A 26,758-nucleotide genomic window follows, 5' to 3' on the forward strand; every position below is an offset into this window, starting at 1 on the left:
GCAACTGAGAGTACAGTGGAATCGAATAGAGAAAAGTTAGCTTAAAATTCGCAAGAAGGTCTCCCATAAAGTTACTTATGATAACAAATCTTCAAGAGATTCCCAACTGTGGAATATGATATACTCTAGATAGTTAAGAATCATTCCTAATCTTTTTTTGTCTATAGCTGATTGGCATATAGGTTTCTGAAGTTTTTATAGAATATATATTTATATATATATATATATATATATATATATATATATATATATATTTATATATATATATATATATATATATATTTATATCTATATAACTATCTATATGTGTGTCTTTCCCATTGTGTGAGTTGCTGAATGCGAATGAGGTTGAGGTTGCTTAGGAACGGGTGTATGGAGCACGGAGGCCAACTAGTGTTTGCCCGGCCCATAGCATTATGGTGGGCGTGGCTGTATACTCATGCGCTCGAAATGCGCCGCAAGCGCTCGAAAGACGTGGTGGGTGTCGGCGTCTGGGTCTGTGTGTGCATTTAGGTATTTCCATGTCAGCTGAAAATGCCACTCGCACAGCGGCAGCTCGTTTGCCGTACAAGTTCAAAATCATGTCTCGTTGACTGGCTTTTGGGGCCAGCTGGCCATTACAAGAAAACGAAGAGAAGAGAATGGAGGGGCAAGTAGTGGGAGTGGCATGCCTGCGTTCTGTCATGAGGCAAATAGTTTTCTTAACGTGTTGTTGTCAAATTGTATGCATTTCTATCTACTCGGCCTTAGACAGGGCTAAGAAATTTATTTTATTTAATTTACTTTATGAGTAGATTGCCAAATCGGGATCTTGATTCACTGGACTTAGCTGGTGCACGCAAAGGGCTCACGAAATATTATTAAGTATATGTCTAGTTGAGTGCTCTGTGGGGTCGAGGAGCGACTCTTGACTTGCAACAAATAGCATTAAATAAACTTCACTATGGCAGAGTGAAAACAAAGAGGAAAAGAATTGAGAGCTTGGCCAGACCAAATAGAAAAGTTCAAATAAACTTTGACCAACAGCTCTCAGCTTGTAATGTAGTTTCAATATACAAATCAATAAGCACAGCCCTGCAGCATGTCGATGCCCAGCTGAAACAAAAGCGGCTCGCAAGAGTTGAGGTGGCATTGAGGCAACATCAACTGCAGACTGTAACCACAACAAGAACCGCAAGCAGGCTGGCTGTCTGCTCGCTGGTGGGTTCAGCAAACTTTTTAGACATTTTATTTCAACTGTTTTGCAGCCAAACGGAAGGTGCAACGGAAAAGCTGCAAGACCCAACTGCCAGTCAGGCAGTCAGCCAGCGAGCGATTCTCAGAGCCAAGAAAAAGTTAATGATGTCACTTGCACTTGCCGTAGGCAGCACACAGCACAGAGTCCTGGCCGATAAAGCCGACTCGTAAACGATGCTGGAACCAAGCGTTTCCCTTGTCACACAACAGCCACAACTTTCTGGCTAAAACCGCAAAACCTGCTTGAACCAAGTGAGTGGAAAAGAAAATACGAGACTATTAAATTACAGTCAAGAGAGCCAAACAGCCGAAGACCAGGCTGACCTAATGGTAGATCATAGTATAACTTACTTGCCTGATTGCAGTTTATAGATACATACATTTATATATAGCAGTTCTTTAAGACAACACAAATTGTTGTTTAAGTGTGAAGCAAAAGCTGATCATTTATTTTTCGAAATGCAACTAAGTAGACTTAATATGTAAGGCATATTAATATTATTTGTATATAAGAATAATTTTTGAGTTATGGATGATTGAGTAGAAGGACCTTCAACTGTATTTGTAACTTAAGCCACATATCTCTGGAAATGCATCAGTTCAGTAGCTATTTATACTGTGCGTAGCTATAAGAAGTCCAGAGATCATTTTTTAGTTTTTTTATTAATTCCGTTTGATATTTAAAAAGTCTCTAACAAAAGTTAAGAAATTACTTTGCAAATTTTGCTTAATTCAAAGGTTTTTCATTGGGAAGCCAATGATGTTAATGTACTACTTCAATTAAGGTCTGAGAAAAAAATCTAATGGCAAATGCAAAAACAATCGCATTAGTCGATTTCAAGGCTATATGCCTCGGCTGGGTTGGCAAAAGTTCTATAATCGTGAGAAGCACTCAGCCAAATTTCAAACAATAAAATCTTAAAGTCTCGTTTAGAAACTGTTTTCTAATGTGTTCCTTCTCGCTTTCGCTCTCTCCCACTCTCTTTCTCTCTATATATATATATCTATCTCTGACCCTCTTGGGTGTTGCGCAGCAGCGAACTAATTATAAAACGGATGCGCCAGCAGTAGTCCTTGGGGATCGGAGCAAGTGGTGGCCGGTAGAGGGGAGCCGAGCGCCAGGGCGTGGCAGCTCTTTGTGTTTAGGGTCCACAGCCGAAAGGACAGATAAATGCGACGGTCTGCGCCACGAATAAGAGTATTTTGCATAATTGTTGACCCAGAAAGTCGCAAGAAAGCAACAACAAAATAGTGAAAAAAGAGCATGAAAAAAATTTGTAATTGCTCTGTGCGGCTTTTCGTCGTCGTCGCCGTCGTTGTTGTTGTTGTTGGATATTTTTTCGCTGCTGCAGTGTGCTTCTTTTTGGGGCGCCACCGCTGATTTGTAATTAGGAAACTGCCGCCAACTGTCGCCTTCTCTTTTCGGCTGCTGCCACGCCCCATTTACACCGCAGCGGCTGCGGGGCATTAGCGAACGTTAAATACCCAAGTGCCATCTGTTGTCTAACCCCACCCACACCTGCCCCAGCACCGAAATTAAATGAATGAAAAGCGCTAGAAGAAAAGTGTAAAGCAATGACGCCTCATTCCCAGCGGACATTTGAGCCAAGTAGTGCAAAGGCAACGCCACTTTGCGGCTTTTAAGGCGTGAAAGAGAGAGGTTAAGAGAAGGACGAGGAGAGTGTGAGAGAGAGAGAGAGAGGGATAGCTGCAGCATTCATCGTACAAGGCTCAAGAAAGTTGTGCGTGGCAAAAGTTTATTAAAAATTTAAATTCGGTTTTAATATTTTCCTTTGACTTGGGCCCATCTTCAAGACAATCTGGCGAACAAGGAAATGCACAAAATTGAAATTATTTCATGTCCGGTGCCGCCATTTCGACCTTCCGTTCGGGAACCCTTTTGGTATTTTTTTTTTTTGTTTTTATATGTCAAACTTGAATGCCATTGGCTTTGCCATTGATACAGAACTTAATTCTCTTATTTTTGGTGTGACGGAAATTCGTTATTCTGTTCAGCGACCTTCGTCGCATGCTCATTGTCCTTGCTCATGGTCCAGCCTGTGCGCTCTTGCACGTTTCCGCTCTTTTTCGCATTATTTCTTTGGACCGACCGATCATGCTTGGGCTGTATTTAGCATACTTTTCGAAAGTTTCTTTTATTTATTTCATTGCCTTTATTGTGCTGATTTATGTAAGTCATTAAGCTTTGGGGCCTGTCATAAATGTGAGCTGCTAAGACAGAAATAGTTAATACTTGTCTCATATTTATATCATGTCTCATATATTTAATATTTTTTATAGAGTTTTAAATTGACTGAATGTCTTCTTACCCAGTCGCTCAGGTTTGGCACTCAAGTTTAGAGCCCTCTATTCATTTAGTAAAGCCGCAAATCCTTGCAACCTCTCACGAAAAGCATATTTTTTGTTGTTGGCCTGATTTCCGCAAAGCGAAAATCTCTTTCAAGCCGCACACAAAGCGTTCAGCTAACACTGACTGCCGAAAGTTGTGCACCCTGCTACGCTTTTTTAGTCGTGGTTGCAAGAAGCTTGGCACTCGTAGCTTTTCCGGACTTACCTTCCATAGGCATTGGCTGAACGTCCCACTGGCCCGCATCCTGTCTGTCCCTAGCGACTCCTTGAGCTGCATTTCAATGCCCCACCTTGTGCGAGGAGTCTAAGCCCATAATGGGGGCCATTGATTGCATTCAAGCGCCAGATAGAATCATGTACCCGGAAGTCAGATTTGTAGTGAAAGGCAATAATGAAATCAAAATGTGAATGCACTTTGCATTTCCTACTTAGTTTGACCCTGTTAAAAGTACAAGGAAGTAGAAACGCTAGTCGGTCACCCCTTGGCATGCCAGCCAGCAAGGCAGCCAGCTAGCCAGCCAGTCACCCAAGCAGTCAGCTAGTCAGCTTCCTTTTAGCCTGAATGTGCACTCATTAGTTCTCATTTTGAAATTTATGTGGCCTCTGTGCAGCTTATTCCAGCATTTGAATGCGACGTGCCAACGTTCAGGATGTGGTGCATGGCGATGCGAGCATGATTTAAATACAGCTCTTGAAATTTGGCGAGGCGTCAGCACAGCTGTCAATGGAAGTGAAGATGAGATATATTATTTTGCTTAATTTCTTGTCTATTTTTACATGTTTGCAGTTTTGAGCTTTGCTGCAGCTGTTAGATTAAATACTTTTTCAAATTACAATTTCCAAAACGCAATTTCGTACTTTTGTTCTTTGTTGGATTTCGTATTCGCAATTTATATGCACTTTTGTTCTCAGCACTTTTCTTGCCTTTTTAATTAAACTGCTTCAACTTCATTCAATCATTTAATCGGCCATTCTATCATGATTGGGACAACAGATTCAGGTCGAGGCTAGGAATACCCTGACAGCTGTGGCTTATGCCAGACTTTAGGGAGATATGCCCACTTCTGTTGCAAGTTACAAAGCTCATCGACAAATGGGAATACCCTAGTTCAAGTTTAGAAGCCCTGCAGAGCTGTGCTAATAGAAATTTGGAACGCATCCGTTTGACAATGTTCGACCTTGTTGCAGAGCATTGATTTTATCAGAATTACCTGATGTCCTTGGCCCGAACAGTACAGTGAATACATATTTAGTATATACAATAAATACACACACACACACACCGGCAGCTTTAGGTGCACTTGTGTATATCTGAATTTTTTACGAGCTTCCGGCAGGCGGTTAGACCGAAATTCAAGCAACTGCATGTCTACCTGTGTGCTGACACTTGTATTCATATATGCATGTGTTTTCAGGAAGTATTATTAGGAAAGGCTCAATGTAACCTGTATATACAAAAAAAACAGTATGTTCCAGTTTAAATACTTACAAGAAATTACGACCTACTTCGCATAGATTTTAGTTTTATAATCTTTGAATAGATGGATTTGGAGTAGTTTGTATATGTTCCTCTTAGTATTATCAATTGAAAACTTTGTAGTAAGCTAAGCTATCTTTGAGCTGTTATCCTACAAAAATTCAGCTGAGGAAATCAATTGGAAGATGTAAATGCAGTTAAAGTCTGACTCAAGTGTTTGCCCATAATAAGTTTTTACGATTCATACGTAAGCGCTCATATCATATATATATATATATCTGGACTTCATATAGATAAGGTAAAATAGTTTGAGCTTTACCTTGGTGTCTGCAAATATCGTACATCACTTCAATTTACATTTTCTCTGGATCCGTGCATCTCTTCTGTGGCGATAACTTCACTAATATCGATAGTTCTTATTTATAGATATTAAGCATTCACACAAAATATCTAAAATAATATCGGATTGTAACTAGGTTATGCGACAACGAAGAACATCATTCTGTTAATTGGAAATTGCTGTGATACGCAAGAGAGCTGAACTCAAAAGGAATATCGATTGTATATATCTATTGCATAACAAATAGTAAGTTCACATAAAATAGCTTCAGCGCAAGTTCTTTTCATACATAAGTATGTTTACAGGTTAATATGACTCAAAACCCACCCGACATTGAGTTGGAAGCGATGCCGAGTACTTTCATAGCTTTGCCGTTTAACCCTACTCTTGAGTGGCACATCCATGGGCTTTACGAAAACCTAGGCACCCAAGCCGAGTCGCTCGATCATAATGAGGATAGCATTAGCATACAAAACTATGATGTGGGAGATTTTGTGACACTGATTGAGGTCGATTCGGAGACACAGCGCAACATCAACAAGTCCATGTCGAACTCAATTTGGGAGCCACCTGCATCGCCCGGTAATTGTCTGGGGAAGCTGGCCTGCACCATAGACATACTCGATATAACGCGACGCCTACTGACGACCGCAGTCGAGAACTGCAATCCGGGCGTCAAGCTCGACGAGAACCTAATGTACCCCATGGCCCAAAAACTGTCCCAAGCGATAGTCAGCCCGCTCGAGGAGAGCGGCGAAGGCATCGATTCGGTCATCTTCAGCCTGGTGCCCGCCATAGCTGTGCAGCGCGATACGGGCCGTGTGATAGCCTATGCTGTCGGCCAGCTGGTGGCACGTGGCAGTAGCAATGCTCAAATGATCATGGTCGTTCGGGGCTGTGCCCTAAGCGTACAATCGCGCCAAATTATCATCGAGTCCATATCGCAATCCCTGCTGCCAGTTAGTGAAAGCTCAATTTAGTAAATCGTTTCTGTGGGTATTTCTTCTTTGAATTGATTGTTTGATATGTTTTTATATATTAAAAGTATTAATTTTTCAGTTTTAAGTGACTCCTAGCATATTCTGCATTTTATATTACATCTATTCTATTATATCAAAATATCTCAGGAAGTGCGCTAAGACTTGCCGAAAGTTTCCCGAAGTTCTCTCTAAAATCATTCGAATTTATTTGTAAGGAAAATTTTTATTTTTATTGTTATAGAATTTCATGTTGGTTTTGCATTTTCCCCCTTTTCATTTATTTGAAATGGTTAATTAAATATATAAAATTAAAATAATTAAATAATTGTAATCAATAATAATACTCTAGGTCTATAACTGTTGAAGATAAAAGCTTTACCAAATTTTATTCTTAGGTCTGTCCATATAGTCGGTGCATATTGTTTTTCCTCAAGAGTCACGTCTCAATCAATCAAAAAGTACCAGAGCTTATCTCGCAGTTAGATTATTTCTGAAAGGTGAACTTACCAATTTGTCTGTAGCTATAAAGCCTCAATATTCGAGACTATTCCCAATTATATAACTCGAATCGGAATAAAAATGTATTTCGGGTTTGTTAGTTAATTATTCAGATTATTATTTATTTAATGCAATAAATTTCCTCTGTCGAGAGTTTTCACATAGTTTATTTTCGTTTACATATAAGTACGTTGTTTTCTGGTTGTTGTTCGCACATAACTGTATATGTATATGTATTATTTTTATTTTTTTCTTCGTTAAAATATTTCGTTTCGTATTATGCATTTGCGCTCTATTGTGGCATATATATATTTACAGTTAAGTAGTTGTAACGTTTTTGCTAATGCAGTTTTTTCGTATTGATTTTTGCATTTGCCATGCTTCGATTAGGGCGTCTGGCGATTATTAAGTTAATTAGTTTAATTAAGTAGATGTGACTAAGCTGGCCTCGGGTCACATTTTAATTAATTTTATGAAAAACACTTAAAGACTTAGAAATGTATTTTGATTTCGTTTTATATTTTATTTAAGTACATATATATATATATAGTCGCTATACCATCGACTTGACTTACGGCCTACAATGTGGCTCACGATTTAAATGGATGCTGGATTAAATATTTAGCTATTTAAATTGAGGAAGGAGCTCAATTAAAAGGAATTAAAAACGAGGAAGGGAAAGTTAAAACTTGTTTGTTGCAGCTCAAAGGCGGCTGACCGCAGAGACCGCAAACATTTGATACGTGTTTATTGGCAGAGGCCTTAAAATGAGCGTGAAGTATAAAAATCAAGCAACAACAAAAATGGGAATGGGATGGAACAACGAAAGATTGAGAGTGAGAGTGAGAGTTGCGGGGCCGCACGGGTTGCTGACCACAGTGTCGCTGCCTCATTTAGTTGCAGCTGCTTGTGGTTGGATTTTATTAATGAGCGACAGGTTACTCATACGCCCCGTGACGACAACTGGCGGGCGATGCGTATACGCACTGTATATATTTGTATGTTTATTTGTATTGCATATAATTAATGTACATTCGATTCTTTGGACTTTAAGTTCTTGCACAGCGACTAATTGCAATTAAGCATTTAACTCGTCTTTCCGCATATTAACTTGTTAGCTTTCCTCTTTCGCATGTGCAAGTGGCACGCGCAACATCAAAATAAAAGACAATGCGCAATGCCTGTTATTTATATTAATTTGGGAAATTTTATGGATTTCTGTTGTAAGTGAAAGCGTCATGCATATGTATGTGTTGTCTGCTCTTTTGTTTTCTGTTCTTGCACAATTATAAAATGGCGTAAATAAATTCAATTGATGCAATTCGCCTGCTGCTTACACAATGAACTCTTCACTCAATATAAATTTTACGAGATTTTCTGGCTGTTGTTCCGTAACATTTTAAATGCAATTTATTAGTATTTCGAATACTCTGCGCTCAACTCTTCCGTGCTACATATAAATCTATATATATTTATATAGAATTTGTAATATTTTTTCATGCCACTATAATCAATTAATTTACATACCAGCATAAAGTTGTTTTTTCTTTATATACATTTATCTTAATGCTAACGTACAAATTGATGCGAGTCTCTCAATCAATATATATATATATTTCTATTTTTTTCATAATTTTATCAATTATTTTATGTAAATTTTTGTGTTGTTTCGCACATGTTTTATGCCGCGATAAGAGCTAGCAAAATATTGCTGTAGTTCAAATGTATTTATGACTTAACATAACATAAATTGAGTCTGAGCCATGGAAAAAACGTTTTAAATATTTCATGGCATTTATTGTGGGCGTTACAACAGAGCACAAAGAAAGAAGCTTTTGCATTTTGTTTTTGGACAGCGCATTTTGAATGCAGTTTATTTTGCGAGAAATTTTAAATTATTTTTAACAGCTTTCAATTGATTTGGAAGCTTAGTTGCAAAGGTTTCCACTCTTATTTTTTAATAAATTGATTTGAGCTTGGAAATAAATGAACTATTGGGCAGGCAAGTGCTTCGGTTATTGAGAAATGTTTCAATTGCAATGCACAAAATTCAATCGAAGACAAACAAGGCAAAGGACATTTGATAGCCTTTGAATAATGCAGAATGCAATGCTATACTCTCTCTCTGTCTCGCTCTCTCTCTTTGAACACGCCCGTAAATATTTTCCAATGGAAATGCATATCAGTTGCCCAACTGAATGCGTTTTATTGCAAAATATCAAATATTATTTTTATTTCAATTGGGGCCTGGACTTGCTGTCCTTCCGTTTGTCCAAATAGCTATGCTTCGGCTGATAAGAACATCCTTGAAATTTCATTTGATGTTGCATAAATATTTATGTTTATGCATTTATGCAAACACACACACACAGACAGAGACTACTACCAAATGCCAAATCAGTTAAGTGTATAAATGCATTTATGTATATATATATATATATATATATATATATATATGTATATGCATATATATAAATACATTTATATCTGTATATAAGCACACACATATGTGTATATATTATGCATGTGTGTGTGTATACATACGCTCAGAGTTTAGGACTAGTTGCTTAGAGCTTGTAGTACTTACAATTTAGTTGCATTCTTTTACCATTACTGCCTGTCGATAACTTTTGTTTAGACTTTCTTTTATGGGCATTTTACTTATATAGAGTTAGCAGATAAAATCAACTAGATTACAATATGCACTCGATTACTTTTTATATTTCTGGCATATTTTTTTTCGATTTCGCTTCTGTATTATATTTTCTTATAAACGCTTGTTGGCTTCGTTTGTATTTATGTTTGCTTCGACTGCTAATTAGCATTTGCACATAGTTTTCTTTTTGAATTAATTCAGCTGCTTCTTGCCGGCACCCTCGACCTGTCATGTCCGTTGGGCCACGCCAATCAGGATAACACTCAGTAGCAAAACCAGAATGCACAGTGTGTATGCACGTGTGATGGGTGCCGATGACGTCACAGCAGAGGCCGAAGATTCTCCTAGAAAGTGAAATCAGAATGGAGCATTAGTTATAATATATGACATATATGATTCACATTCCATGTGGATCGTTAAAAATAAGTGCAGAGTCAACAGTCTTAATATCTCCTCTCATATCTTCACTCTTGTCTAATTTTTCAACTCTCTTCGCTTCTAACTGTTCGCCTTCGACTGTCAGTCTAGCTTTAATTCACTTCTCAGCTTGGAAACTATTACCTAAAATCTTGACAATTGTATAATAATATAACAATCGAAAGCTTCACAAGGCTAAGCAAGATTTTAACAACTTGCGACATTTTTCTGATTTTTAATTTACGTTCATTAGCCAACTCTGTATTATTTGGCTTATAGACATTGCAGCTATCACTTGGCTTCATAGAAAATTCCCTAAAAGTTCGCTTTCTGCTAGCATAGAAAAGCTTTGCCTATTTTATAGTTTAAGATATATGTATATATGAAAGTTTTATATTTTATATTATACTTACCATTTATAATGTTGAGCGTTACCGTCGCACTGGGACTGTTTGACGGGCTACAAGTGTAATTGCCAGTGTCGCGCTTCTTGGCCGACTCGATGATTAATGAGCCGATCTGAGGGTGTGCCATTTAAGGACGAGAAATGGAAATGCAAAATTTTATACAATAAATATATTCTTATGCAAAGAAAGAACTCTCTGAAGTAAAAGCAGAAGATAAATCGCAATAGAAATGTCAGGTTTGAGTAACGTTTATGGCAACGTCGGCGACACGTTGGCTAAATATTTAACGAGTCTGCGAGTCACGTTTGCTAAGAGGTCAGCTCTAATTTGCAACAATTCAACGACATTTGCCTTGAAGACGTCGTAGGGGCGTGGCTGGTATATGACATAAATGCGAGCAGTATGAAGTAATATTGTAATTTCGCTGATGTGGAACGCACAAGGACGCGCACGTGGGCAGAACACGGAACACGGCACACGGCATAGCCAACGCAATTTGAAATCAAGTGTAATTAAATTAAAATCAACAAGGGAACAATTGATAGAACTCACCGTGCTCTGTCCCTCGCCGCTGGCCTCTGGCAGATTGGGATCCAATTGCGTGCGATGGCGCCGTGAATCGGCGGCCAGCTGCTCGGTTCCGTGGTACCACATGATGAACGTCGGAGGCTCCAAGGCGCCCCGCACAATGCAGCGCAGGACGACATTGCTGCCAGCTTTGACATAGCGATCCGGTTCGCCGAGTATTTCGGTGCGAGGAACTGTAACAAATACCAAACGGCATCAGGCATACAATGACAATGATGACGAAGTTGATGTTGAAGATGATTACGGTGCTCATTATGAGTGAAACTCAATGGAAAATACGGCGCGTGTCTGTGTGAAATTGTGACATTGGCGCTAATCTATCGAATTAACAGCTGCCAGTCACGTCGCGCACGTAAATCTGAGCACCTTTGCGTTTGAAGGGGCGGCAGCTCGCGCTCTGCCAAATTCACTTTTCAATTTTTCACTTACTGATGCCATCAGCTACCCAAGCACACACACACGGGCGAGAGGCACGCACATGCATAACAAACTATGCCTGTTCTGTCAAAAAGCGAGTTCCAATGCTATAAAAAATACATTGGGCTTGCGTTCAAATTATTGCTACACACACAAAACACACAGACAGAAACACAAACATTTGCACATCACACGAGCTGTTTCTTGTAGACTGCGACCGCCCTGCCACGCCCACAGACTGGCCAACGGCGACGTGCGCTAGCGAATTCGGCAAAATCACGTATACGCCGGGTTTACACTGCTGTTAGACACACAAAACTGCGCAAAATGAATGTGCTGAGAATTCGCACAACATTCTGTCTGCACGCGTGTGTATATGTGTGTGAGTCTCTGGTTTGACACCAAAGTGTGTCAGCTTGTCAAAATCGTCGCGTTGCGCATGTTAGTTTTCCAGTTGCTTGACTGTTGCTGCGCTTCGCAGCTAAAAGGATATGCAATATTATTAGACACCGTCCCTTAGCCCCGAGCCGAGCTTTTTGAGCAAAAAATGTATACCAACTTCTCTGCAGCAGTTGCATATATTGAGTGCAGATTCGCTTTGAAAATTCGAAATATGAATTTGGGAATTGAATAAGAGGTCGAGTATCTAGAGCTACGCAGAAATAAGTCCTATTTATACTCCATTTAAAGTAAAAAACCAGCTAAGTTTTAAATTCAATCAACTCACGATTTAGTCGAAATTCACAATGCGTAATCCACGTTCAGTTGAAAGCATTTTGTTTATAACAATCAATCAGCATAAAGCTTGCGCAGTTAAAAATAAACAAAATTTAAATGAAACATGTTTTTGGAATCTTACCTGTAATATATTAACAAAGAGAAAGAGCCAAAATAAACAAGAAATTAAGAAATTTATTCTTAAATGCCATAAAAATAAATAAAAGCCCGTCGCCGTCTATGTGATAAGCCGCTATCAAAATGTCTTTCATTATAAAAATGGGTTTAGTGTAAAGTTAATTATGGAAGTATTCAAATTGGGGATTAACTAAGCGATAAGAGTCGAGAAAACCATGAAGCCACAGAGAAAGAGGGCGAAAGAAAACTTTCACAATTTGAGCTAATTTTCAGCTGAACAAAAGATAGAAATTGGCAAAGCGGAGTCAGAAGATTCGTGGCATAGTGTGAAACGAATTACAGCAACTTAAATTAATTGGGTTTATTGCCAAATGCTTTTAGGGAAATTAGTTGAGTTTGAAATGTGCAGCTCGGCTGGCTGCAGAGGCTGCGTCTGGCCGTAAACATTACGGCGGAATTGTCACTTTTGATGGCGAGATAAAAACCGAAAGCGTCAAAAGGAAAAACAGTTGACACCCAAACCCGCAGAGAATTGGCTTTGAACATACAAGATTAGCAGCAAATTAAATAAGCGGACGAACAGAGCCAAATTCTGTAAATGAATGGGAAGAGAAGCTGCGAGCTAAGCGAGATGAGCACAAAACAAATCTCATAAAACCAAATCTAGTTTGTCGTTCAATGATGCAGAAAAAAATAAATTCATTCATTTCGAATGACTGTGCGTGAGTGTGTGCGAGTGTCCGTGTGTGTGAATTAACGCACAATGGGCCGAAATTGAATCTTGCGTGTCAAAAGCTTTTCGGTCTCCTAACAAAGATTAAATAGATTCAAGATTTGTGTGTAGAAAAATAAAATTAAATTCAACAGATGTCAAAATTTGAGAAAACTACAAGACTTAATACCTTTCGTAGATACATAAGATTCAATAAATCGTGTCTCTGCGCCTTTTTTTGGCCATTGTGCTGCTGAAACATCAGCCAAATGAGCCGAAACCAAAGAAACTGACATTTTAACCAACAAGAAAAGAAAAAACAAATTCACACGCACACACGGTCACACAGCCACGCATTGGCATAACAAATTGACCGAAAACTACGATCCCATTACCCCAACGAGCCAATGGCCAAGAGGGCTCAGAAATCAAGCATCAGGCGAAAAGCAAACGGAGCCAAGCATAAAATACATTGGCAATTGGGCTAAGGCAGCCAGGACGAAGCAGGCGGCAGGCAGCAGGGAGCTGGGAGCTGGGAGCTGGGAGCTGGGAGCTGGGAGCTGGGATGCGGAAGAGGTTCGCAAATCGACAACATGCAAAGGGAGTTTTAGTCGTTTGCACAGACAAAACGATGCAATAAATACAAATTACATGCCAAGGCACAAAATCAAAAAACAAGCAGAGCCACAAAAAGAAAAACTGGACCAAAAAAAGGAGGAAGCATTGAGCAGCCGGGCAACTAGGCAACTAGGTGCTGCCGATAATGGTTATAGCTGATGAGAGAAAATGAGAGGGCGCCCAAGAGGGCGAGGAACAGAGAAGCCAAGTTAACAGCTAGACAAAGCCAATGCGGACCAAGAACGCTGTGCCAAATGACTGCAAATAATGGACCGCTGCCCAGTTTCTGGCCCCAAACTATAAAAATGGCTAGAAGGCTGCAGCTGTGATCCCTACCCTACTCTCTATCCCTGCTGCCCTACCCCTAGACAGCATCGCAGCTTCTCAGATCCATTGTGTGTGGAACGCATAGAAATCCTTTATGCGTTCAACTTGTCGTTAGATTAACGCAAAATGTGGCCGCGCATACATAATTTACCGCTCCCATGCCCCCACCAGCATCTACTTGCCTCCATTTAACTGCCACGCTCCACCGCGCCGAGGCACAGTTGTCCGTCAAGTCTTTTCGAGCAGTTGGCACGAGCTGCTTAAACGCAGAAATACCTGTTGGACGCTGCTGTTACGTTACACTGTAGCGTCCCGTTATTAGGCACGCTGGCCTATACACACACACATGCATATAGATAAACACACACATAAACACACTTGGGGGCAAGTGCTTAGCATACAAATTAGCTCAACCGGAAATGCGAAAATCACTTTTAGCAGCGCATTATCGAGTCTGCGCTGTGCATCCTGTGTGCACGCCATATCCTTCTATGGCTTCTCAGGTTTGGTTAGTTTTTGCTCGTTATCTTGCTCAACAGAAAAGTTTAAGTGTTTTGCATAAAATTATATTCAATTTGGTTATCAGCATGGAAATTGCATTAAGTTTTTTTTCTAAACAGCTGAAACTATTGTATTTTATTTATGCATATATTATGCATATATACAGCTTACTTATGTATCTATATATAGCAAAAAAATGGCTTTTAGAATTGAAAACTATTTAAAAAATATAAAATATATATATATATATATATATATATATATATATATGAAAATCTAACAGGATGATAACCAAGTTTTTGCATAATTATTTTGTTGGCTTTGTTTAAAAACATAAATACTATTTTTCCGATAATATATAAATAGAAATATATATATATATATATATTATACAAAAATTATACAAAAACTTGGTTATCACCATGTTAGATTTTCAATTTTCTTAATCTTTTTCAGTGAACACAATACGTGTTTAATATATATACTCTAAAACTAATGGCATATGAAACTTTAGTTAAGATAAAATTATATTTTACTAATAATAGTTTTGTATACCTAAATACAATTTCGGTTAAGAAATTATAAAAATGTTCTCGAACTGCTTTTGAGTTCATTCACTCCCTTTTTGGCAAAGGCATTTATTATCAATTACAAGTGAGCAATACACAGGCTCGATTCCAATTTTATTTAACCCCAAAGGCATATACACTGGTCATTTGTGAGTTAGTTTATGTGTGTGGTCTGAGGGTGTGTGCCTGTGTGTTTTGTGTGAGCAAACATGAAATTTAATTAACTTTTTTAGCCTGGGTCTTAAGTGCGCCTTTGTGTATGTGGGTGTGCGTGTTTGTGTGCTTAACAAACCCAAGAAGTGAAGCTCTCACAAAAGTTTTCTCGTTAAAAAACTTGGTCAAAAATTGCTCTGGTCAAAAAAGAGTTTTCAATGGAAATGCAGCGGGCACCGCAATTTGAATGCAATTTTGTGAGCAATTGCGAATGCAGCAGCCGCATGAAAGATGCAAAGATCTCCAAGCATGTGTGTGACCCATTGACCCTCCCGAACCGCTCTGTTGACCCCTCGGTGTGAAACTCTTCTTGGCTGTCTGGCTCTGTTCCTGTTCAGTTGTGCATAACGTGGCCCTGGGCCAAGGTTCAGCCACAAAACTTTTCAGCACAAATAAATATATATATGTTTATTTAAATATATATATATATATATATATATATATATACATTTATATATTTATATACTTCTATATTCTATATGCAGGCTTATATATGTATCTGTGTGTATGTCTTTATGCTTGCTTGACCTTTCATATAATGCCTTAATTGCATGCGCTCAATATGCGCTGGCTCGCAATAGCACAAGGACTAGTTCTAGGCTCTTGCTCATGTCCTTGTCCAAGGACGTCGTCACTTACCAACAACTTGCAGCTGCACGCGCGCGCTCACTTTCGGCTCGGTCGAGACCTGGCACTCGTAGGTGCCCGCATCCCGCGCCTGCACATATTTTATTTGGAGCGTCCAGTATTTATCTGGCTGCTTGAGGGCGAGAAAGCGCTGATCCGCTATGAACACAGCTCTGCAATGAAACCAGTTTTTTTAATTAAGTAATTAATATTTATAAGCAATATTATAGAGTCTATGGTAAATGATAAATTGGGCTGCGCTTAGATCCAACAGTTTGTCAGTCCATCAGAAAGTTAAACGTAACTGCGACATTGTATTAAGATAATATAAAAATATAGTAGAGAGAACTTAAATGAATCTTTCAGCTTCCACACAAATGGCGCACAATCAGAATGCGAAGCACAGCTTTTGCGATGCATGTTGCATGGGCAACACTTTTAAGTGACAGAGAAACAAAAACGACAGCAACAAGAACAACAGCGACAATAAATACAGGCCCACTTACGCGCTAAGCTCCACTGCTAATGGCCACTCAAAAGACACTCAAAGTTATTTAGTTGCGGCATTTAAACAGCGGCCAACTCATACTCCGGCTCCCTCTGTCTCTTCCCCTCTCTCTGTCGCCCGTTGCAACTACAACAATGTTGTGTATGGACTGTGTGCAGCAAACAACAATTGCAAAGCATGCAAATGAGCGGGTGGTTGGGTGGCTGCAGAGGGAAGCGGAGTGGGTCCACTGAAATAAGTTGCATTTAATGTCATTGTTGCAATATTTTTGTGCGGCGCTCGCTTGGAAATTTCCCTTGCCATTTGTGCAAAGTGCAAAAATGCTTCCGTCTCCAGTTGAAAGTGCAGCAACTAAAGCGTTCGTAGCACGCCACGCCCCCTCAGCCAAACCCAAACACACACATGCGTTGACATTGCTTATTAGGCACTCTGCTTCAAACTCTTTGCTCTGGCCTCTTCCTATCCCTCCTCTCGCTCTCTTTCGCTCTCCTGTCTGTTCCAGCCGGTACTTCCCCTTTGCACTAACAAGTTTTGATACTAAACCCAGATTAGACCCTTGCGTTTTGCACTCGTAAAACTCGACATTTTATGACTTTTGCCATTTCCTTTGCGCCCAGTCCCCGTCCAGCCCGCCGCTTCACTACTCTGCTTTCCCACTGTAGCAGTATTTCTTATCCAGATTTTGTAGTTACTTTATAATTTTCATCTCGTTTTTAAGTTTGCCCTGCACCGCTTGCCACTTTCCCCACATTATTTTCCATATTTTTACAACGTTCCATTTCCTCTCACTGCATTTCTTTGACTCTTGTCCGGTCTTTTAGACATTTTCTTAGCCAAGTGTCAGGAAGTGACCTGTAACAACATAAGTTTTTCATTCGCAGTTAATGTTGAGATCCAATAGGAGACAGAAAAAATGTGGCTTTTATAAAAAGTTTCCTCATGAAAAAAGCTTCTTTTTATATATAAACAGGGTTAAAAAAACGATCTACTCAAAGAATATATATATATATAATAAAACACTAAAAATTTACAAGCATATGTTGGTATATGAGATTGGGCTTCGTTTTTCCAAAAGTTTGCCTAGAAATGAAAAACAAAAACGATATGGAAAAGTTGAAGGAGCTTAACGTAACGATATTGTTATTATTTTAGGATAATAGCAAAGTTTTTAATGGTCATTTTTTATGAGCAGAGCAAAGGATTAGCAAGAGGCTGGATGTGAGACACCGGCCATTCAAAGATAATGTCAGCAGCAGACTTTAAAGCTGATATTTCACATAGACCATGGATTGAGTAGTGAATTTAAGATGTCAACTTCAATGAGTTCGACATTTTAATTGTTAACTATGAACATGTAAGTTTATTTATGGAACACTATGGAACATTTATGGAACATTATTATGGAACACCGTCTGACTGTATAGTTGTATCTCTCTCCTTCTCTCTAAAATTTAGCCTCTAAATAATATTATTATATACTACTTTCTAAATAGTATTATCTAAAAGATACTTCAGCATCTTTAGCTATATATTAAGATGCAACTTATGACAAAAATCGATTTTAGTTAGTCTCTAGACCCAAGAGTAAGTAAGAACTTATAACAGTAAGAGATTGCGTGTATAACTTTTGATATTATTATTATTGTAATATTTTTATATGATTAGAAAATACTTCAAGGCATCAAATAAAACACATTAAATATCAATCAAAGCAAATAAAACACCAGCAAAGTACAGTGAACTCTGCCTTGACTTGAGATATAATCCACAGCAGAAATTTCCATTCATCTGTCATATATAAATATTTGCCTTAATTACCAAGCATATGTTGCACAGTCTGTGGGCTGATTGTGTATTAAGTAGTCCCCCAGGTAAATAAATGACATGCATCCCAGGTGCGAAGATAACAGATAACAAGTAGTCAAGCAACACCTGAACATAATTACCCAAAGCCAGGACTGCTACAGAAGACGGGACAGGCCGAGCGTCACGCACTTGTATATATCGTTATATATGTGTATGAATATGTATATATATATATATATATATATATATACATATTTATATATATATATATATATATATATATATATATATATATATATATATATATATATATATATATATATACATACATGTGTATTTGTGTGGACATTGGGCCAAGTGCAAACAGAAGTAATCTATTGTGTGATGGCTATAAATTCAAAGGGGCTGCGTCCAGCGGACAAACAAAAGGCGCCAAGCACGTGACATTTATATGAAAGTGTAAACACATCATTTGAGCTATTATACAATGCACATTCCTGGCTGCAAGACGGAGCAGGACGTTGTTGCAACGTGACAGTGGCTAAAACTTTTTTCTGAAATCTATTTCCATTATGTGTGTGGGCTGTGCGATACTTGCGAAGCTCAGCAGAATAAGAAAACTTTCTAGATAAATGTGACATAAGACACTGGAGCAGGAAAGGACACGCACACAATCGACCCAGGACGGAAGTGGCTGTGCAGCGAAAGCAGACGGCGGTACACAGGAAGCAATCAGTAAGGACACTATCTGGGCTTAATTTCAATGGTCCTGTGTTTGCCTAGCATCAGCTGCAGCTGCAACTACCCTTCAGTCCGTCTAGCTGGCTTGCTCTCTATCTGGCTGCCAGTGTACCCATTCATATATCCTTGCTGTGTGGACACACTCATTCATTTGGGAGCAGCCATTCATCCGTTTGGCAGACAAACAGGCAGCCGCCTTATCTAATGTGAAAGGTTCATTGGTTTTACTTTTCTATCAAAGTAATAAGCTGGAAATGTTTCCACCCCGCACACAGCACACACAAACGTTGACTAAAACAGCAGGCAGTCCGAAAAAGAATAAAAAAGGAGCAAAAGAATCCTACTGGAGACGCAGACACACTTTGAAGTAAAGTTTTGCTGGATTTCGAGAAATGCAATGAAATTGCACACACTTGTGTTTCCGCTTCGCATGTCAGAGCATGAAAGGGCATCTCAAACACACACACACAGAGAGAAAGAGAGATAGATCTGTGCAGGATGCGTACTCGTACCAAACTGGCTTCATTGAGAACTCACCTGACGCAATGGTTGGCTTGTTATTGGACACACAGATTGAAATTGAAATACATGTTGCCACTTGGCACACTTCATTCAATTTACTGCAAATTGTTTTTGCATCACGACAATTTCAGAGCTTCAAATACGACAAGACTCTTATAAAAATACAAGCGGCGTTTCTCACTAATGCGAATGTATTCTCAACTATCACAAAAATAATACAAATGCTTTATCTTTCATCTGCATGAGTAAAGCAACTTTTGTCATGGCGTCTCTGAAGTCTATTTTGCATTTTAAATACACTCCGAGTTTTATATAAAATTTTTATAGATTAGGTCTACTAAACTACTCGATAGTACAATCATACCAAAGAGTTTTCTTCATGAGTAGTAAAGAATCATTTAAGTATTTAAATTTTTCAAGCTGATCAACTTTGCATTTTAAATAATATTAAATGTAACTTAAAAATCAGCTTCCGTTAATAATAATCTGAATTTGAATTTAAGTATAATTGCTATGCTAATCTTTTAAAAATATCTCTAGCTCATCTTATAAAATGTACATGTTATTGAGATAATTTCCGTCAATGTTATTGAGATAATTTCCGTCAAGCACACTTGCCTAATAGGGAGTTTGCGTATATTTTAACACACAGAGGAAAGGCATTGCCAAGGACAGACAGTTTGAACTTAGCAAATGGCTCATATTGCAGATTCATCAGTATTCAGATGCCCAAGCGAATCGCTGTGAACAATGCAGTAATAATTATGAGTGCTGCCAATACCTTGACTTGAACTGACTTAATATATTCATAAGCCGATTGAATTGCAAATGACTTTTTGTAATGAATATCAGAGCTAATGCATATATAAATATCGCCTTTTGGGTGTCAATGTCAGCAAATAATCATTTTGATAGCGCATTTATATGGCACACGCATAAGAAAATTTGGTAATTAAATAGCTGAGACTCAGTGAAAGCATTTCGAATCTTATTGTGGAGTCTGAAACTGACAAACGTTTCTCTACTTGGCCTACCCTTCGTTAATTACCTGTCGACCGTGAGTATGTGGCCATCACGTAGACGAATCCAGGATACTGATTTGTTGCCAAGCTGCTTAACCTGTGTGAAAGAAATAAAAGGCATTCATCAAAAGGCGTCAGAATCAATTGAAGCTGTCAATTATATTTAAAATAATGTAAAAATCTTAATAAACTGAAAATATGAGCTTGAGTTTAAGTGGTTTAAAAATAATTTAGAGTTTTAGCTTTTTCCTGATAATTCATTGCTATTCATTTATTATATTTAATGTGCATTTTATTGAATATTTCATAATTATATAGCATACTTTTAGGAACCAACTGCATGAAAGGGTCAATACATTTGACTTCAAATATTGCCAATTCAAAGAAAGTTCCCGAGGCAGATCTAATTACTTGTCACAGACCCAAAGCACAACTGACAGTAATTAAAGAATCAAACATTAAGTTTGGAGGTTGGGGTTTTGTATAGAATCTGTCTGGGTAGTAATTGATCAAGCCACAGCAGGACACACCGAGAGTAAATTAATGCGCCAAAGTGTATGCGAGGCTTAGCAAACAAAGCACAGCCACTGGAACAACATTGAAATGTAATTAAATACTCAAATGTCCATGAAACTTATCAAGCAGGCAGCACAGACGGAACTAGCACTCTGCCCCTCAGATATTATCGAAATGTGTCGCATTTGGTAAATCTAAAATGCATTTAGAGCACACACACGTAGTCGCACACACATACGCACACATTTGCGACTAAATTTGGATTTGGAATTTACATGGAAATTATTTTGTGCATTCAACACTTTGGCATTGAATATGCGAACAGGCCGAGATGCCATTACAACAATCTGGCCGGTAATTTGACTGTAATGGACTTATTTGGGCACTAGCTACCAGATTTAATTATGGTGCAAATATTGTCTAATTAAATTCATGTTGCATTCGATTCGTACCTCATCTTCTCGAAAGCGTTGTCTCCCAGCTGGGAAGTTCAACGAGTATAAAGCTACACTTTGAGCAAGGGGGTGGCAATACAATAAGCTGATGCTTGGAATACTTTAAATAACCCAATTGCTACCTGAACGTAGTCAAAGCCTGCACTCATCATCCTTCAGCTGACATCGGCAGAAGGGAGCACAAATTTGAAAGGAGCTCGGTCAGCCTGTGCCTTGTTAGCTTGCTGGCTCGTCTTGTTGTGTCGGCAGGAGGCATAAGCTCGCTCAACTGTGCCACTTAATGCGGCAGCTGAACAAAGAGCCGCATGCAACGCACTCCACAACGTGGGACATCGAGTGTGAAGCGAATGCGAGTGCCCATAATTGACAAACATTGAGATACGAGCTTTTCATTCTTCCTTTCAAATTGAAAGGTCTATGGGATTGGGGGCATGTGGCAGCTGCCTTCGGCGTGCTGGCACTTAATTGACCAAGACAACGAATAATTAAAAACTTCTTTTTGTTAAATTCTACAGCACAAGATGCTCTTCAGCCGTACATTAAATATATGCCTCAGTTTGAAGTGCCAGCAGCTGCTTGGCACACGATTAATGGCCAAGGCCACATTTTCTGTGCTAGCCGCACAAGAATTTGAATATCGTTTTGCCTTTGACCTGACGGCCAATTACGCTGGCTACTCCGGAGACAGGACGCACTCCGGACACCAGAATGGCAAAAATTAATGGCCTTGTTCGTGACATAAATGCGACTGGGCGTGATAATTATAATTTGTTAAAAGGGGCACAGCCCGTGGAAGATATTTAGGATATCAAGGCACATTTAGCATCTGAAAAGCATGATGATGTTCGATTCAATGAATCGCTTTACTTAAGGAGAGTGTCAAATAAATATCTATGGCTCTCTTAATATAAATTCAAAGTTTCTATGAGTGGCACACTATAAAGAGTTCCGATTAGACAGCTGAGAAGACTTGCTATAGATTGTGTTTGAGTAGATTGGACTGCTTTATCACATATAGCTAGACTAGAACTATTAGACTATTAGAACTAATACAGTTTGTGCTACTGATACTACAGTTCTTAAGTATTAAAAGAACAAATCTTCAAGTAATCAATTGTTCGCTGAAAGCGGAATTTAGTTTTTAATTAAGGCAAATGTTTTTTCAGTTGACTTCAGTTCGATTGCAGCTCAGATGAATGCTGGCCTCCGGTCCACTGGGACATTATATCATTTGCTGAATTTGGACAAAGCACGTAGTGCCATAAAACTAATTTGTGTAAATTTAATTTGGGCTTACGGTTTCGTCGGCTTGTCGGTGGCCGCAATACAATATTTACAACTTCTAAGCAAACAATTTGCATGTTTGGCTGCCTGTGGGCCAGCGTTGACCTTTAAACACCTGCGCAAACACTGAGAACCCGCCCCTGGCGGCCCTTCACGTGCCCGTCGGCATAAATTGGTGGCATTGTTTTTCAGCTTTGTGTTAAATACACGACGCGGTCACACCTCATGGCCGAATGCCTCGAGTCGTTCGGTAAATATTTACGCAATAAAATTTAATGTGTTTCCTATGGACGAGATGTTAATGGCCAAACTGAGGGCGGCTGTTGGCGGCGGGCCACACTGATAATTACAAATAAAAACATGCACGCAGCACTCCAGCACGCAATCCAAGAAAAAATATACAAAACATAATAAAAATCAAATAAAGCAAACCACAAATTATGGAAATGCGAATGAAACTAAAATAGAAACAGTAAAACCAATTAGGCTGCTCGACTTACCCGACAGGGCAAATAGGCGTGAGTGCCAATCTGCGTGGTCACATTCGATGTGGCATAGCCATCCAGATAGGGCTCCACCAGGACAGCAGTGGCCGACAAGGCGCTCACCTCTGGCAGCAAGGATGACACTTGAGCCGCCGGAAAGGCAAGAGCCGCTGACGAGGATGCCTCCACGACCCGCTCATCGAAGCCGGCTGTGACTGCGGGTGGAGCAGTAGCCGCTGCTTTCGTCTGTGGATGCGATGCTGAAATTGATTTGGGACAGAACCGAGAAAAAATATATTTATAAAAGTTGTATTCTTGTTAATCGAAATGGCAATTTGAGCTACGATTCGGGCGGAGCCTTTGTCACGTACAGAGCACACGTGAGATAAGCGTATCAATAGGTGTGTGATTAACAGCATGTGCGTGGAGCAGGTGAGCCGTGGGTGGAGTTGTATTATTGGATGTTGGTTCGTGCTACATTAAAGTTGCATGAAAATAGCTTAACAACGATTTGCCACAGCTGCTCAATTGCTTTAACGCAGATTTCGGAATATTTGATATTCTATGTGTAATAAATACTGAGAAAGACTTTGCGCCCATAATAGCATAGAAAGATATGGATACTGGAGCCGAAATTCTTGAGGTTCTCTTGAATGGCAAAATAAAGTACTGAAAATTCATCATAAATTTGATAACTACTTATTTTGGCCTCTACAGGAAAGAGTATACCATTTGCAGGGCTCTTTCTATTTGACTATAATTACTAATAAATATACGTTTATCAGCAAACGAACTTCACGTTTAAATCTTAAATAAACTCCATTAACTCATATATATAACTCTGCTATATCCTCAATAAATCAATGCAATTAGTAAAAGATATTGCTTCTATCCTAGTCAATATTTTTGACATAAATGAATACATAATTTTGCGCCCCGTTTTATGCGCCAGTCGAAATTGACAAACTGCGTTCACTGCTTTATTAAAACCTCAATGCCACTGGCAGCAACAGCAACAACAACACTAACAACAATGTCAACAACAACAACAACAAGAAGAAGAACATTAATTGACGATGTGGCAAATATGCGCATGACGCTTATTCACAGAGAGCCCGCAGCGCGTCACCTAGCAAAACCGCCAAGTCAGCAAGGCAGACATGAGGACTTGCCACACCTTCAAAATCACACATACACAGACACTGACGCAAACACATACACAGCTAGCGACTGCAGGTGACGCGAGATGGCGTGCTTGTGCTATTGTTTGGTGGCGACTGTCAGTTTTTGGTTTCGAATTAATCAACGCCGTTTAAGTGGCTTCCACGCGTCGTCACCACTCAGCAGCAGCAGTAGCAGCAGCGGCAACCACCCACTACGCTGGTGATTTTTGTGCTGCAAAGTTTTTTAATGAATGGCGTTCATTAAAATTGATTGTTGTTTGCAGCATCGCCACAGACGATGATTTGGCAATACGCACTCAACCACACTCAGTGGGCCCTGTCCTGATGCTTGGATTGGACTGGGTTCAGGGCTCAGGGTACAGAGCTACGCATGTTATTGGTTGAATCGCCAATTAACTAGCAGTTGCTCCAAATGAAATGTTTAGCTACGTCCACAGTTCGCCTCGTGCTGTATTTGACTTTAGCTTTGACGTACGCAGAGCCACTTTACGGCATAAATTAATTTCTTGGTAATACAACGCGGCCTCCCATTGGGACAATTCCGTTTTGACTTTGACGCTTCTGCCGCCTGCCGCTGACAGTTTCAGTTATTCGCGTTGTTTATAAATTTGCGTATCGCTTAATCGATTCTGCAATTGAAATTGGAATCTGCTTTTGCCCTGACCCCGATGCGCAGCCAGTTGGAAATTTTTGGAAAAATATCGCCAAAAGGGGCAAAAAAAATATGATTTTCTATCAGTTTGGGGTATTTTCTTTTTAGCTTCTTTGATTACATGTTTCGAGCTGTGCACTGAGGCAGGAATTAAACTTAATTGAAAATAAAAATATGTCTAGAAATAGATTTACAAAATAAATATTTATTTCAATGATATAAATATAAATAAGACAATTCTATTCAAATAAAAACGTTAATATAAAAAAGTATAAAAATAGATAGAAATATTTTATTTTGTGTGGGATTAAACTTAAATATGGAAATATGTGTAAATAAAAGATTAAAAATAAATAATATAATAAAAAACTATTTATATATTTTTATTTTAGTATTTAAACTTATCTATTTTTCATATTAAAATTATTTTTATATTTTTTTTTTGAATTAACTTTTTTTTCTTATAGTACTTTTTGCATATATTTTTTTTTATTTTATTTTTTGTAATATCCCTATTCTCTTCTAAACAAAAAAATTGTTCAAAAATGTTCAAGCAAGCAAAACAGAAAATAAAAACAAAAATTGAAAACAATATGCAAAATCGGCTAAGAGGCATACGTTTGGGGCACGCGGACAAATGATTTGATCCGAGTTTGTGCCCCAATTAAAAAGGCGAATGAATTTGAGTTTGACAACTCGTACGTCAATTTAATTGCTGTGTCCCTTTTGATGGGCGACGGTGACGCTTGACGTCAGTCAATTTAAGTGCAGGCATAGGAGCGGATGGCAGGGTGTTCAATGTGGCGGATATGTTTTGCTCATACACGACTCTCAGTCAGCCAGAATGGGAGACCTGCCCGAGGCACTCGTCTGTACCAGAAATCAGCAATCATTCCATTTTTACCTATTTTATGCCTGTCAGTGGCAGAGTGTGCAGCCCTACGTATGCGTGAATGCATGTGTGTATTTGTGTGTGTGTGTCTGTGTGTGTGGCATGTGACTGTGGCACAAAAAGTAGAAGCAGAGTTGGCGTTCGCCGTAATTGACAAAAGGTTTCATGCATCCAATGCCATTGCCAGTGCCAATGCTGTATCGGTGAGTCCCGACTATCGCCTTTGCGGCGTTGACAAATAGACGCACGAGTGCCTGCATGGCACTCACACACACACAAACATACACCCCATGGGAAACACACATACACGTACGCCCACATTTGGGAGTCGCTGCAATCGACACGGCAAAATTGAAGGCGCGTTGAAAAGATCAAAGCCATTCAATTGTCATTGACAAAAGCTGGAGAATTCGCCCATAGAAGTGTAGGGCGAGGTGGGGCTGACTAGAGGCGGATTTAGGTGAACGCGTGGCATCAATACGGGCTGTCGCTATTCGGTTGAGCGACAGGAGCAGCGTGTGATTTGTCAAAGTACAACACAATTTTCGACCTGCCCTTGGGCCAGCTTGCACCCAAACAATTTTCAGAGGCTTTGCTTAGGTTTTCCGGAAAATCAGCTGCTGGTAGTTTCCACAGCACAGCTGTCGATTCTTTAAGGGACGAACAGTCTTGAGATTTGGGAATATATGACAATTGAAATTGAGGATATGTGAACTAAGTAAAACAGAACAAGATAGGAAGACAATAGAAATTTTAGTATTACAAGCAGCTACCCTAAACAATGGGCAGCGCTGATATTCCTTTTAGTCATTCACAGCAAGCAACACATGCATACTCACGCACACGCTCTGCTTACTTCGCAGTTAACGGAGCGACTGCGCTT

At 39.2% G+C, this 26,758-nt stretch overlaps 2 protein-coding genes and 1 long non-coding RNA gene across 10 annotated transcripts in view; 1 reads left to right on the forward strand and 2 right to left on the reverse strand.

Moving 5' to 3' along the window:
• Positions 1 to 2,984: 2,984 nt before the first annotated feature.
• Positions 2,985 to 5,147, reverse strand: LOC111592373. Of its 4 annotated transcripts, none has more exons than XR_002750939.2 (4): positions 5,096 to 5,147; positions 4,818 to 4,992; positions 4,384 to 4,743; positions 2,985 to 4,324 (listed from the first exon to the last, which is right to left on the reverse strand). It is a non-coding gene; the product is annotated as an uncharacterized LOC111592373 (long non-coding RNA). The 4 variants fall into 4 exon arrangements; XR_002750938.2 differs by lacking the exon at positions 5,096 to 5,147 and having other exon boundaries at positions 2,985 to 3,465; positions 3,812 to 4,324; positions 4,818 to 4,851; XR_002750937.2 differs by lacking the exon at positions 5,096 to 5,147 and having other exon boundaries at positions 2,985 to 3,465; positions 3,567 to 4,324; positions 4,818 to 4,851.
• Positions 4,999 to 6,587, forward strand: LOC111592372. Of its 3 annotated transcripts, none has more exons than XM_023304541.2 (4): positions 4,999 to 5,071; positions 5,560 to 5,669; positions 5,729 to 6,415; positions 6,483 to 6,587. In XM_023304541.2, exon 3 carries the CDS (start codon positions 5,735 to 5,737, stop codon positions 6,401 to 6,403), a length of 669 nt encoding a protein of 222 aa, XP_023160309.2. In that variant the 5' UTR covers positions 4,999 to 5,071; positions 5,560 to 5,669; positions 5,729 to 5,734; the 3' UTR covers positions 6,404 to 6,415; positions 6,483 to 6,587. The 3 variants fall into 3 exon arrangements, with proteins under 3 accessions (XP_023160309.2, XP_023160306.2, XP_023160308.2); XM_023304538.2 differs by lacking the exon at positions 4,999 to 5,071 and adding an exon at positions 5,166 to 5,381; XM_023304540.2 differs by lacking the exon at positions 4,999 to 5,071 and adding an exon at positions 5,166 to 5,330.
• A 2,437-nt stretch (positions 6,588 to 9,024) lies between these two features.
• Positions 9,025 to 26,758, reverse strand: part of LOC111592389 (hemicentin-2) — a 64,560-nt gene continuing 46,826 nt past the window's right edge. Inside the window, exons 3-9 of one of the 3 annotated variants that reach the window (XR_002750940.2) lie at positions 23,163 to 23,407; positions 20,434 to 20,504; positions 15,821 to 15,981; positions 10,934 to 11,142; positions 10,388 to 10,493; positions 9,489 to 9,901; positions 9,025 to 9,192 (exon numbers count right to left, since the gene is read on the reverse strand). Coding sequence is in view for 1 of the 3 variants with exons in the window: in XM_023304565.2 (XP_023160333.2) it covers positions 9,786 to 9,901; positions 10,388 to 10,493; positions 10,934 to 11,142; positions 15,821 to 15,981; positions 20,434 to 20,504; positions 23,163 to 23,407 (908 nt within the window). In the remaining 2 variants the exon portion in view is untranslated. Of the gene's footprint in view, positions 9,193 to 9,436; positions 9,902 to 10,387; positions 10,494 to 10,933; positions 11,143 to 15,081; positions 15,561 to 15,647; positions 15,982 to 20,433; positions 20,505 to 23,162; positions 23,408 to 26,758 lie in introns of those variants that run through there. The other 2 variants (XM_023304565.2, XR_003944144.1) reach the window with 2 other exon arrangements.

This window comes from Drosophila hydei, unplaced genomic scaffold (genome assembly GCF_003285905.1).
Source record: "Drosophila hydei strain 15085-1641.00,03,60 unplaced genomic scaffold, DhydRS2 tig00000063-arrow-pilon, whole genome shotgun sequence".
In the NCBI taxonomy this organism is placed as follows: Eukaryota; Metazoa; Arthropoda; class Insecta; order Diptera; family Drosophilidae; genus Drosophila; species Drosophila hydei.

What these genes read in the sequence shown, in the direction of transcription:
- LOC111592372 (XM_023304541.2), top strand. Translation starts at nt 5,735, where the DNA reads ATGACTCAAAACCCACCCGACATTGAGTTGGAAGCGATGCCGAGTACT.